At 38.8% G+C, this 14,298-nt stretch overlaps 1 protein-coding gene across 6 annotated transcripts in view; it reads left to right on the top strand.

Moving 5' to 3' along the window:
• Positions 1–14,298, top strand: part of CUL2 (cullin 2) — an 86,055-nt gene that overhangs the window by 1,016 nt on the left and 70,741 nt on the right. For 5 of the 6 annotated variants that reach the window (XR_013344964.1, XM_077808307.1, XM_077808304.1 and 2 more), the window contains exons 2-3: positions 4,847–4,985; positions 13,543–13,645. Coding sequence is in view for 4 of the 6 variants with exons in the window: in XM_077808307.1 (XP_077664433.1) it covers positions 4,867–4,985; positions 13,543–13,645 (222 nt within the window). In the remaining 2 variants the exon portion in view is untranslated. Of the gene's footprint in view, positions 1–4,846; positions 4,986–6,240; positions 8,964–10,781; positions 11,918–13,542; positions 13,646–14,298 lie in introns of those variants that run through there. The other variant, XM_077808308.1, reaches the window with a different exon arrangement.

The following is a 14,298-nucleotide window of genomic DNA, read 5'->3' as shown; positions in this document are numbered from 1 at the left end:
GTAGGCAATGTTTCTCCCCCTGGCTGGCCCCCGCACTCCACCCTTGTGTCTTTTTGTTTTCACCACATATTTATATAGCTGAGAACTATTGGGACCTGCATGTGGTCACACAACCTGCGTTTATCACATTTAATAGCCCCACTCTCGTAAACAGCACATATGAGGATGGGAACCAAAGGCTGTTTGCTGCTTCTAATGTACGATGGGGTTAAAGTATGTCTACCTGTTTCACTAGTGAAACCCCTTGGTGTAGAGTAGACCTGCACTGATGCAGCTTACTTCAGAGCAAGATGCGCTAGTTTGTTACTTTTTATAGTAGTGCAGTGTGTCCGCATTGTAGCTACACTTATACACAGAAGTGTTTTTGTAACACCCCCTTATAAACTAATTAATCCTCAGAAAATTCAGTACGGGTTGTCTATCTAAAAATGTTTTGAAATTATAAAAAGAAATTATGTAAATACTTTGCTGGAGAAAAACTGCAATAATGTATCCATCTCCAATAAGCACTCTATCTCAAGCCAGTTAATATTTTACATTTGTGGGTTTTTTGTCACAAAGGATCTGAAACTGCTATACAGACTACATATATGCAGCACCACTGAAATACTGCTTCGTTGGTCCTGTATGCCTCATGGCGGGGCGGGGGAGATACTTTCTTCAATCAAGTTAGTTTCTCATGACTGAAAGAAAATTCATTCTTCTGTAGAGATACTCGGAGAGAATTGGGGCAGCAACAAACTGGTGCACAGGATGCCACCCAACCCTTTTGAGGGGATGTTGTTGAGGGGATGTGGGGACATGGCAATTAAACCCTGCTCATACAAAAAGTGCCATGGGATCCTTCATACTCTTAAAGAGCAGAGATAACTTCTGCTTAGGTCTCATCAAAAAGTGTTCCCACATATTTTAATATAATTGTGTGATTAATCCTTTTAGATAAAGACCAGTTACTAATTTTTGTTGGTTGCCAAAGACCTGCTTTGTTGTGGTTTGTTTCTTAGTTTCTTTTACAGGTGTTCATCTTCGTTTTGGAAGACATATCCCTCAAATCTCTTCCCTTCCTGGGATTTATTATAACTTGTTGCCATTTTTGTCAATTCATGTTAAGAGTAGCAATATATTATCTCTGGATTCTGGAAAATATCTTTTCTTTAAACACAGTAGTGTCCATTTTACAAATGTTTTGAATGTTTCTACGAAACTGAAAATACTAATACATCACTTGGTGTGTGTTAATAGTAGTTTTTTTTTTAGCAGGAAAAAGGCTGCTGTTTTAGAACCTAGGACAGTATCTTGATGTAACTTGGTGTTCTCATCTGTATAAATGTCCAATGCTGCTCAGAATCCTACTAAGCTCTCTTTCTTTATGTTGTTCTAGTGATGAGTTCCACAAGCCAATTTTTTAAAATATTTCCTTTTATCAGTTCAAAACGTACTGCCTTTAAATTTTATTAAATTTCCCTTTGTTACTGTTGAAGATAAATAGAAGTGCCTCATCTACTGTCTCTTAAATCATGCATTATTTTGTATGCTTTTCCCATCTTCCCGCTTTGTGTCCTCTTCAAACTACACTGACCTAATCTTTGCAGTCTTTATATGCAAGTTTTTCCATGCTTCAGATCACTTTTGTCAGGGATCTCTGAACACCCTCTATTTCTTCTGTATCTCTTTTAGAGAAAGTGGCCAATACTTGAATATGGTATACTAAATGAAAGTGTACCATTCTTCTGTATAATGGTATTTGTATTATATAGTCGAACACTTTTTGTCTTTTTCGCTGCCGTTGCATATTGACAAGAGGTTGACTTATTTTTTTAATTTTATGCATTTGACAGCACTTTGTCAGTTTCAACTATTTTGTTCGTGGCTAGGTGCTCTTTTGTCTCATGCGCAAGCATGCACTTCTGTAGGGGGAATTCATGTGTTCCGTCTTTCCTGTATAAGAGTATACCAGTAGCATAAAAAGCTACTCCTGTTCCTGAGTTTGGAACCCAGGGGAGTTGGCTTTTATCTAAAGAGATCTGGATCTTTTGCTTCCTTGGTAAGGTAAAGCCTCTCGTATACTACTCAGAATTTTGACCCTTTGAAGCACTGATATTCTACCTTCCTTCTGAGGCCAACTGTCAGTGGCCTTGTTTATATTGCTTTCAAGCAATCCCTGCTGACCTCAATCTGTTTGGACATTGTATAGAAGCCATACACAGCAACTATGTAATCCACTGGGCTAGGAACCATTCAGTAAGGAAGCAAATTTATTGCCAAAGTAGAGAATGCTACTTAGTTAGGATAGTTTTCAGCCAGTAGAGAAGACTCCAGAAAATACCAACAGCAGTTACTATGTAGTAGGTGAGTGTGCTGACACATGCAGTGAATTCCTAAATGTTACCAGGTTGGTACCCTTCAAGTTGACCAGCTTTGTTACAAATAGAGAGTCATTACTCCTTGAGAAAGGAGACCATTTTTCTCTCTGCAAGCCAGTTAAGGTCATTGAACGATAATCCTTTCCAGGCTTCAGTGTAAAAAAATGAATAATTTTCCAACAGATCAAGATACATAACAAAGGATGAGCTTTCTGGATGATGATGAACTTTGACTGTTGTTCAAGGTGGCTGAATTAAACCTGTTACTGAGTGCCTAAGGATTGTCACTTCAGTATTATAGGAGATCACATTGTAATACTGCAGTGCACAACCCAACATTTTACACTGCACTCCTGACTTAAAGGATGGGCTGCCTCCTTCTGTCCCTCCTTCTCCTACAAAAGTTCATAAGTACTAGAGAACCTTGTGTGTTCAAGCAGTGGCAATATGAAGGATTGTGAGGAGGCATCTCTAATTAAGAATGACAACTACAGGTCTTTCTGCTTCTCATGGACCAAGCACTGCAAGTAGCTGAGCTACAGAACGCTGTACTCTTCGGTGTCCATTGACTATTTTTTTAGGTCCTTGAAGGTACTAAATCAGGGGTGGGCAAACCACGGGCTGGATCCGGCCCCTCAGGGCTTTGGATCCGGCTCACGGGATTGCCACCCCCATGGTGCCGCAGGCCCTGCGCCGCTCTCAGAAGCAGTCGGCACCATGTCAGGGGGGTGGAGGGGGGGCAGAGAGCTCTGTGTGTTGCCCTTGCCTCCAGGCACCACCCCCTGCAGCTCCCATTGGCCAGGAATGGGGAACTGTGGCCAGTGGGAGCTTCAGGGGAGGTACCTGGGGGTGTGGCAAGGACAGTGCTGGGAGCCCTGTGGGCCCCCCGTGGCTGCGCAGGGACATGGTTCCTGCCGTTTCCCAGAGTGGCATGGGGCCAGGGCAGGCAGGGAGCCACCCTGGATCCACTTTAGGTAAGCAGTGCTGGGCTGGAACCCGAACCCCTCCTGCATCCGGCCCCCCAACTCCCTGCCCTGAGCCCCCTCCTGCACTCCGAACCCTTCCTCTGCCCCAATCCCTTGCCCTGAGCCCATTCCTGCACACTGCACTCCCTCCCACACCCCTGCCCAGGCCCTGCATACAATTTCCCCATCCAGCTGTGGCCCTCAGCCCAAAAAGTTTGCCCTCCACTGTACTAAATCATGAAGATCTGAAAGTGTCGGGATTCAAATAGAATAAGTACCTGATATGTATATAGAGCTCACAAGCATGATCATCTCAAAGTCTCAAGGGTAGAGTCTGTCCAGTTCACCATCGCTGTTAGGAACTATGTAACAGCATGTGAAGAGCATAAGCCTAACCCTTAACTGAAAGGGATAAGGAAGAAACTTTTATCTTACGGGAATAACCATCCCTGCCCATAAACCCATTGTCTGTACAGGGTTTCTTAATTTTTGTTTCTTGCTGCTGCCAGACACAGGATGCTATACTAGCTGGACCACTGGTCTGATCTAGTATGGTAATTCCTGTGTTTTTAAAATTGACGCTCATCGCCTAACCTATGGCTCACTGATTTGATCACAACGCCTGGAGTCAACTTTACCTGGTTTAAGGATTACCAAGTATTCACATAACATTATTAAAACCATTTGGAAAGAAAGTGTTGCCTAAGCTACTAACACTTGCTCATTCTGTTAGCAGCATATTCTGAAATACGTTTCTTCAGTGCGTTACAGTGTTAACCTCCTGCTTATTTTGTGTGTGCATGTGGAAAATATGTATGGTCAGTATAGCAAATTTATACTTGTGTTTTCCAGAAGAATACACAACTTCTTGACAAGCAAAAATGTAGAACTACTTTTTCATTGTTAATCATCAGAGTAAAAGGTAGATGGCTAGAGTTGTGCCTGGTCTGACAAATTTTCATGACAAGTATTGGTGGCCTGAGATAGATGTAGGGCATACAATACTAACTTGTTTATACTTCAGCATGTTGTATGTCATCTGAGAAACTGTAAGCTCCTTAGGGCAGGGACAATCTTACTTTGTTCAGAAGCAACCAAAGCAAATCATAGCATTATGTGAGAATGTTAAGTTGTAAACATTCCATGTTCCTGTTAAATATACATTATAAAACACTGTTCCATTCAGTTTGGCAGATTTGATGTTACTTTTTAGAAAGCTTAACTTCAATCTTCATAGACTTGGACTTTGTGTGACCTTAATGTTAGAATAAGAAGTGCATTTAATTTTTACTTAGGGTCCTTAATTCACAATATTACACCAGTGTACATAGTTATAATATAAAGAGAAAGTTTAAAGGTGATGCTTTTAAAGAAATTACTGTGTGCTTTAAAGGAAGAAGAGTTTCAGGGCTCTATCAGTTACTTTCTAAAAACTCTTGAAATGTTCTGTTTGACTGCTTCTTCATGTTTAGGAGGTTGAGACTAACGCTTTTTTTTTTTTTCCGCCCCCCCCTACAGATTAACACTAAATCCCCACAATGTCCCTGAAACCACGAGTAGTTGATTTTGATGAAACATGGAACAAACTTCTAACAACAATTAAAGCCGTTGTAATGTTGGATTATGTTGAAAGAGCGACATGGAATGACCGCTTCTCGTATCCTTTAAACAGAATTTCAACTTCATTTTTCTACATATGAATATATTTTAGCACAGAGGCCATCGCAGTATGTAACACAGTAATGTGGGCTTGCTCCAAAGCCCATCAAAATGAATGAGCTTATTTCATGGACTTCAATGAGTTTTGGATGAGGCGTTGAGAGGAAGACATGGGGTTTTGTACAAAATTACTTGTTTTTCACTGTTTTTGTATAGAAGTGGAAATAATCAAGTCTGAGTTTTTCACATTGATTTCAGCAGGATAAATCTTAGTAGGTGTAATGAGAGCTGTTTTAACTATTTTCTTTCCCTTCCAAAGAGGTATTTGTTTTTGTTGTTAAACTCATTTTATATCAATCTTCCACTACGCTGGAACTGTTCTACGTTCAATGTTCGTTCACTACGTTCAACTGTTCATCTATTGGTTGAGACTCCTCCTCCTAAAAGCAAGCTATTTTTAATTGTACACTCAAGTAAAACCACTTATTAGTTCTAAGTATTCTTGATAGCATGTAAAGACACAATTGTTATAACTCAGATCACTTCCTTAATTAATAGTGGCCAAGGCAAAAACTTCTGCAGATTAGCAACTCGCATCCTGCTTTAATACCATTTTATTCTTCTCCAACAGCCAAGGATAAATACGGTTTTTGTTTTCTGAAATATAGCTTGTGGTGATACTCACCCTTCCCTCTTTTACGTATAGTCTTACGATATGAAGGATCTTCTTTTTTTGAGAGAGAAGCGTTGTCGCAACTAAAATAGGCCTCTAGCATAATGAAGAGACATAACCTACTGACTTTTTTTTTTGCCTTCATAGGAGTAAGCTGCCTTGTTATAATGGGTGAATTCTAAGCGACTTTTCAGAGACTCACCTGCAGTCTGAATCCTTCTGAGAAGCAGTAATTTTCAGATCTAGGAGTCCACATACTACAGGACAAATTTGATACCTAGCTTTCTACCACATAAGTTTACAAAAGGGGAAGAGCCTTTTGAATCTACGTCCCATTTAACAAGCTGTTTGCATTTCAGAGTAGATGGCTTTCTATTGTGTCCCTAAATAATAACATAACATTGAGTTTGTTGCAAGTCCACTTACCACCTCACTTTTGAGGACAAGAAGTTTTTTGATGGCTCTTGCATTAGACACCCTTTTCTAATTGCACGTCTGGAGTCATGACTTCTCACCCTGTCTTTGGGACAGCCAGATTTAAAAAGTCAGACCTGTTACTTCTATAATTTAAAAAGTCACTAGTGATTTGGTTTTGAAGACTTGATTTTGTCAAATTGTTCTGTTACTCTTTAAGCGCAACTCCTGAAAACCAAAATAAGCTGTTTAAGAACTGCATGTTACAATCTCACAAGGAAGCATAAAGCAAGGCTGTAGCTCTGAGATGTAGAAGTTAGCCAGAATCTTCTTTTTTTAAAAAAATAATTCAAAATACTTGCAAATTTACAGTTATGCACTCCAAGAGCCTGCAAAGGAATAAGATGAGTGTTCCTGCCCTGATAAATCACCCACCACAGCATTATTTATTTATTTTTAAATTGTACATGGGAGCCATTGTTTTAAAAATTCAAGCTGGCAGCATTGCTCATGTTTCAGGAGACGTTGAAATTGTTACTTCATAAATCACTATCTGGAGCTGAATATATATATATTTTTATGTGTTAAAAAATACTGCCTTTTTCCTGTATAACCCCAGTTTGTAACTTTTGTGTGAGGAACATGGAGATTATTTCTGAACCATGCATGACCAATTTTGTACTGATCCCCCTTCAGAACTTACTCTGCAGCTGACTGAACATCAGTCAACTAGAGAACACACACTAGCAGACTACCAAAATATGCTTAGTGGAGGCCCTTGATGTAATTCCTAGGACCCCGGTGGTCAAAAACTCTTAACTCCATGTTTAAGAACGTGGCAGCATAGTGACTATTTTGGCATCTTGCAGCTATAGGAGAGGAAGAGATCTTGGAATATCCTCTGCAGCAGGATGAGCTTCTGTAGCTTGTAGTTTCTAAGCAAAGATTGGCTCTTTTTGGAGCTTCTACTAGCTTAAGTAAATTATATACATCAACACAAGTCTCATTAGTGGGTATTCAAAACTTAACGACATTACCAATTTTTTTTTTGTACAGTCAGTGTTACAGTTTATTTCAGATTTGGAACAATCATTTAGTAATTCAGATGCTCTTACAGTGACACTTTAAAAAATAAAAAGCTAGTTTTAAAAAGCCAGCTTTTTTTACAAGCTGCATCCCACTCACCAGCTACAACAGCTTCAGATGTCTTGCTTAAATGAACATAGTTTAGTTTTGGAACAACCTGTTTCGTAAGAGAGTTCAGATTTTAGATATTTGCAAGGGCTTTAACCTTATACTAACTTGTCTTAAATGTATATGAAGGAAATGTTACACCGTTTGCCTTTATTTTTCTTGTCTTTTATTAGACTTCGTAACCTAGAGAAGTAATGTGGCAAAGGCATTTTGAACTGTCGTATTAAAACTCTCTCACTATTTAGCACACTTACTCATTATAGCACTATTGATCAGTCTGATCTGTTTATACCATCAATTTTTAAAATAAACTGCTACAACCAGAAGATGGTTATGAAGAATTGGGAGGAGGAGGAGGAAGTATTTAGTTTTTAATTGTGGTATGGTATTAGAAACCTAATATTTACTGTGAATAACTTAGTATTTATATTGCTACAGAAAAAGGAATCCAATTGATTCTAGACCACATTTTGTAGCAGTGTACACTGCAAAAATGGAGACCTATTTACAGGAGTTGAGATGGAGTTGAGTGGTCAAAGTGGGTGAGTGGTATTTCAATGAGGGATGGTGCTCTCAATGGATGAACCTCATTTCTGGCATTTGCTTCTCCCCTCTATTCCAACAGAGCCTGAGGTTTATTGATCTTCTTTTTATAGGGTTGTCTTTTTATTTAGAACAAGTCTCTTTAAAATGACGACAAAAACAGAATAAATGAGTTTGGGATACCAACTGAATAGTGTTACCTGCCTCTGATAAGGAGCAGCTCACAGACTGTCTCTTTATTTAAAGCATGACTCATTTTTAGTTACCTTTTGACCTTCAGATTTCCTCTGTCTGTACCTCCACAGAAATAAAATTGTTCTGGCATTATTTCACTGTGCAGCTTTATCACAGTACAGATGCTAGTTTGCTTTTGTTTAAAACTTGTTACTGTAAGTATCTTAACTATTGAGAGTAACTTTTTAATTTAGAATGTTAACGTATTGAACAATTTGGTGTGGCAAAGCTTCTAATCAGTAACTAGCAGGACACTGGTATTTTTGTCAGATTTTATTGGGGTAAGGTAGTTAACTGCCTTTTTTTATTTCGCACACTGTTTAACAATAAAAGTAAATCTTTAGAAAGATGATGTTCAACAGTGCAGAATAGTGTGGCGTTTTGTTTTTCCTTCAGTCTGTTCCACAATATCCAGATCCACATTTAATTGCAGAATTCCAGGTGCCTGGGCTTTTCACACCTGAATAGTCACTTTTTCAGCCAACCAAATAGACTTGGGGACATCCGAAATAAAGGATACTGTATATAGAATATTTCAATTGGGTATAAAATGCTAGTAGTATTTCCTGCTCTGTTTTCCCCCTAACATTTCACAAAGGATTCTGCAAGAGACTAGAAATCTGGGAGTCTGGATTTACCTTTTGTGTGGTTTTTTTTTTTTTTTTTTTACACTCCCATCTTAATTACACTCTTAAATAGGATGCCAGCATAATTCAGGCTTTCTTCACGTTGGAGTCTGTTGCATGGACATGGCTGCCAATCTTCAGAATGGGATGTGAGCTTCCCTTGTCAGCTGGTTCCAGATGACTTGCCTGTATAAGAATTCTCTGGAAGTTCTGCTTCTGTGTGATGTGCATCAGTTCAGAGACTTCTGCTACTATATGATTCTAATCTGGATGGGTTTTTGAACCTTGAGATGTGAGTATTCAGGAGGATTTGGGGACCTCAGAGATTAGGTTGGTAATATTTATCCACCCTTTCTAGATCCTCTCCTTATCCTGAGACAAGCCTAGTTTTGCATTGCTGGCTCAGGCACAATGCAAGTGACAGCTGCCATTCACAGTGTCACATACATACTCCACATGCTCTTGCAACCTCTTCTCTCTACTTAGGGACATGTGCCAGTTGTGCCTCAACTTATTTGGCCTTGGCCAGCTGTCAGATATAGCGGCTGAAATGAAAGGACAGCTGGCTTCCGTTGTTCAAGATAAACCCTTGCATAGTAGAAGCAGGATTCCATTCCATCTCCCAAAAGGACAGGAGAGACCCCAGGACAGAAATGACTAGGCACGTCTTGGTTTGGAAATGGATATTTTTGGGACATATTAACAGGGATTTTTAATCACCCTTTTCTTTCTTAGGGGACTTCCTTTGTGAGGGAAGAGGTATTTCTTTTAGCCAACTGTGAGGACAAGTTTGACTGAGGAATCGCCTCCACTATCTCTAAATTATCTATATGAACTGACCCTTTTTTGGGAGCCAACAGTCTGAGTATTTCACAGGTTTTTTTCCTCTAATTAAACATAATTTTTTTGCCTTCGATAGAATTATTTTTTTAATGTCCCACTGCTACTCAGAAGGCTCTTCCACTTCAACCAAGAAAGAAAGTGAGCTTACTCCTGTGCCAGGATGGGGAAGGAAGAACCACAAAAATAAACTTTTTCCTTCTTATTCCTGATACTGTATTCTAGAGAATGCCTGTCTGATTCAGTTACTGTTTGAGTCCATTGGCTAGAGAAGCTGCAGATCAAACCTGAGTTAAATACTTTTCTGAAGGGTCAAACAGGAGTTGGTGATACTAGTGCACAAATCGATAAAGAAAATTATTTGCTTACAGTGGGAAGCCCCTGTGAAATTCAAACAGTGCAGGTAGTTGCTTATATTCAACATGCTTACAGAAGTCAAGTAGTAGTTGAACAGATTCCTCAAGTAGCTATAACTTCAGCTGTAGTTTCTTAGCTAAGTATAAAGTTTATTCCAGCTAAGGGATACTTCTTCCCTAAAGACCGGGAAAAAGAATTCTTCTGGGGAAGAAGTCTAATGCTTTGGCAGGTATTATTCAGGCTTCTGTCAAAACAACTTAGTTTAACAGGATAGCCTTGAGTAATGAGTTAAATCTGTCAGGGCAAGAAAATTTAAGTTTAGTACTGAGAGAGAATTCTACCATCTGCATTTCTGGTAGATGTTGCATTTGACACTATTAAATTCTCTACTTTTGCTAGCTCTTCTAACCTAGGCAGGTGTGCTTGCTTACCTTGAAGGCAGATGAATAAGTAGCTTCATCTGTGTTTTATTTTAAAAAAGCTTTTGTTGAGTTATTTGGCCAAAGCAATTATGGCACCTCAGAAGATTTTCTGAGCCTGGAGCTGTAAGAAAAGAGAATTTTCCATATGTTGGAAAGGGTTGGAATGATGGGAAGGGGAACTAGGGTTTGAGCCTCTTTAGATCCAACAAAAGCCATTTTGACACCACCTTATGGCACTAAAGTAAGGGCAAGACTTTCTATGTATTAAAAATAAACAATCTATCTAATACACACAGGATATGAATTCGGATATGCTGTGGAGCTCCTTTAATCCTGCTCTTCACAACAAACTATCCCCAGCTTTCTCCAGTCTTGTAGTGACATATAGTGTCAACAGCGATCTCTAATTTTTGGAAACTGAGGCACTTAAGTTGTCCCACTGAGAGAGCAGCATTTAAGGGATTTTACTCTGTATTCTTTGTGGTCCCCAGGACGAATGGCACAGTGAGCAATTCTGGCACTTGAAGGGCACATCTTGCTCATGGAAAATCAGCAAGCTCAGGATGGAAACTGGTTTCTGTCACTTTGTCTATCCAGAATTATTGGTACCCTCATGAGGTTGCTGTGTACTGTGGTGTTCTGTATAAACATCTTGCCTTCGGCCCATGAGGACTCTTCAAGTTTGATTCTCAGAAGCTGGCCACACAGCTCCCTGAAGGAAAAAAAGCTAAAGATTCCACCAAGAGAGATGCATGTGAGTCTATTCAGTTTGAGTGCAAAGGGGACCACAAGTCAAAATTTGTCTCCTGTTACCCTGAGTTTGGAACTGTCAGATCATAAAAGACCTACAGTCTTGCCTGGACTGAGCACACTTCTTCATCCATGTCAAAATCTTGACTATAGAATAGTAAATAAACAGCAGAATCCTGGGGCTCTTTTCTTTAGAGACACCACAATCCTTCTCCAGTGGATTCAGTTGCTTGCTTTTATTCAAGAAGGCTCACGCTCGGCTCCGCAATAGCGTGGCTAAGCAGTCTGCAGCTTCACCTGGGAGTAAGTGTCTCAATGAATTTTTCACTTTAGTGTCCCAGTGGTGTGTTCCCAAGTTTTGGATCTCTGTGTGTCAAAGATCAATGCGAAGATGTAATTTTTCAAGGACAAGAATGCCAGAGAGTTGGTGTCCTGTTAACCATGTCTAAGCTACCGCCTGTATGCCTGCTTTTTTCCTTCCTCAAGCCAAGGATCTCCCCAGAATCCAAGTGCACAGAACTATTCACTGATCCCCATGCAGGAGGATGTGGTGGTATTCTGTAATGGAGAATTTCAGAGACCACCTCTACCATCGTACTGCTGCACCTTCTGTGTTTGGGTTCCACCCCTGCAACCAAACCCAGCCTGTCTGTTGACAAGAAAAAATAGAGATTACTTTGTCTCCACTATTCTGTTTTCTGTGCTACAGTATTGTGGAAAGTGAGCTACATTTGTATACTGTTTCCCTGGAAAATCAGGGAGCCTGCTGAAAGCTAAGATGTCATATAATCCATTTTCTTCAGGAAGGAATTTCTTTGTGTATGAGTTCAACATGACGGCATAGTGAATGTCCTCAATTTCCCAGAGAAGACCTGCTGTATCCATTCATCCCATGTATCAAGATTTTTCAAACTGGCTAATCCTCACTCTAAGTGATCAACATGGAAATTCATGCTGTTTCTAATATGTCATCCCTATGAATCATTGGCATGGTGCCAACCACACTGTTAAATGATAAATGTGTTTTACCAGGGTTTCCACCCAATAATTTCCTTCCCTCTTTGCATGCTGGGGAGAACCCTTCTTGTAAAGTTTTATATTAATATAATACTCCACACACAGATTACAATTCTTGGCTTCTAAGATGCCAGCTACCACTTAAACCCCTTTCTGACTTGTTTGTTTTTGTACTTGCATTTAAAACTAAGAATTACCAGTAGGTTTGGAAAATTTCTTTGAAACTTCTTTGTATATTTTTTTATTGGCGTTGAATGAGAAAATGGCTTGCCTGCTGTCCATCTCCTTTTAAACTTTTAGCAGGCATGCAAACATGCCATCCTAAACTTAATGTAGTACATGGTTAGAGGAAGATGGGTCATGTGTGCTATCTTGCAGTTGATATAATCTTTTGTATGCAAAGGTTTATTTCTAAGATACTGTACTTCTAGCAGGGATGATTACATAAACTTACTAAAATGGATCAGCATGAATGGGTTTTTCATTGTTTTTTCTTTTGCCTTTCTACTTTTCAAAGGTTACTAAGCAATAAATACTAAAAAAATTGCCTAGTGACCCTAGTATCTGTAAAGGAATCATCTTTATTCTAAAATGTATATTGTTTCCTTGACCAAGTGATAAATTGTTGAGAAATTACCTTTTCTAGTCAACTTTCCCAACCAGAAGCTTTGTGCTTGCTTCACACTTAACTAAGCAAGTCATAAGAGCAAAAGTGGATCCATTCTTCAGTGTCAGTTTCTCTCCATACCCCAAAAATAGCAAGCATAAAAATTCTAATATACTCATAATTCTATGTAGGATGGGGATGATTTTGGGCAAATAAAAAGCATCTATTTTGGTTGAGAGTGAAAAATAATTCTTCAGTTTTTGAAATTACCTAAATTTTTTATTTTAAAAAGTCACAGCTTCAGAAACTAGGGAAGTTATATTTCTCACAGAGCAAGGTAAATACTTGTCAAAAATCCATCAACTTTATTGTTTAGTTTCCACTACAAAAGACTTCTTTTACTAATACAGTTGTTAAATACTAGGATTCCAAAACCTATATAAATTGATTTTTCTTAGTATGTGTGGTGGTAATTCACTAAGTTCATAGATCTCTAAAAATGCAATGAAGTGGTAACTTAAGACCATATGCTTTTAGTAAAGCTAATGATGCAAGACTTTAAAAAGTGCGCCTAAATTCATCCTTAGACAATAAGGGACCGAATTTTAAACAGCGCTGAGCACTGAATTGTTGGGCGCCCAGCACTTGGAAAACCAGGCTATTTTTTAGGTGTCTAAATGTGTACTTTGGCCAAGGTGTTCTAAAACTGTGTGCCTAATGTCTTACTGTTCGAAGAAATGGTATCCAAAGAAGTATTGTGCATACACCTGTGTGACACATTATAACTCTGATTTATCCAAAATGTGAAAAACATAAGTATAATCTTAAATTTACAAAACCTGTTTAAAGAACCTTTTAAACCTTGACTTCAAACTCAGGGACATTTATGCTTTATGTGTGGCCTATCCAGAACCTCTTGGAGAGAGACTTTATACCGAGACTAAATTTTTTTTGGAAAATCATGTACGCCATTTGCACAAGGTAACTATTATATGACTAAAAATATGCATGTTTTGTCACTGTACTTAACAAAGAAATTCTGCAAGTCCTATGTGGATAGATGTAGCTGACAAGAGTACATATTCTTGCTGCTTTCACTACTCCTTAAAGGGAGTATAAAACATGGTCTCATAACCCAAAAGTGGTACAGTTTGTTACATTTTGTTGGCTTGAGGGGGATTGTAAATGTGTTTAGTGTGACTGGATAACTTCAACTGTAATTATTTAAATAGTTTTCCAAAAGCCGCTTATACTTCTTTATTGTTTACTGGTAAAAAAGTTGAAAAAAGGAGGGAGGGGAGAGGATGGGGAAGCAGAAAATTAGATTACCAAAGCATTGTCCAGCTGAGTATTTGCATTATAAACATGTACTAATGAGGATATTTCAGCAATTCTATTTTTGTCATTCATATACCCATTGACTCAATCAAACTATATTTTTTCCAGAATGTAGTATAAATCAAGTTTCCCTGAAATAGGGACTGTCTCAGTTTGTCTTTATGGCTTGAAGTACACTACTGAAACTCATAGTAATCGATTGACTCTGTTATGCTGTCAGAATTGTAATATGCTGCACATGCATAGGTACACGATATTTTGCCATTACATTTGGAAGTGAACGTTTACAATATGGC

The sequence above is a fragment of the Eretmochelys imbricata genome, chromosome 2, assembly GCF_965152235.1.
Source record: "Eretmochelys imbricata isolate rEreImb1 chromosome 2, rEreImb1.hap1, whole genome shotgun sequence".
NCBI lineage: Eukaryota > Metazoa > Chordata > Testudines > Cheloniidae > Eretmochelys > Eretmochelys imbricata.
This window is presented reverse-complemented; position numbering and strand designations above follow the sequence as displayed.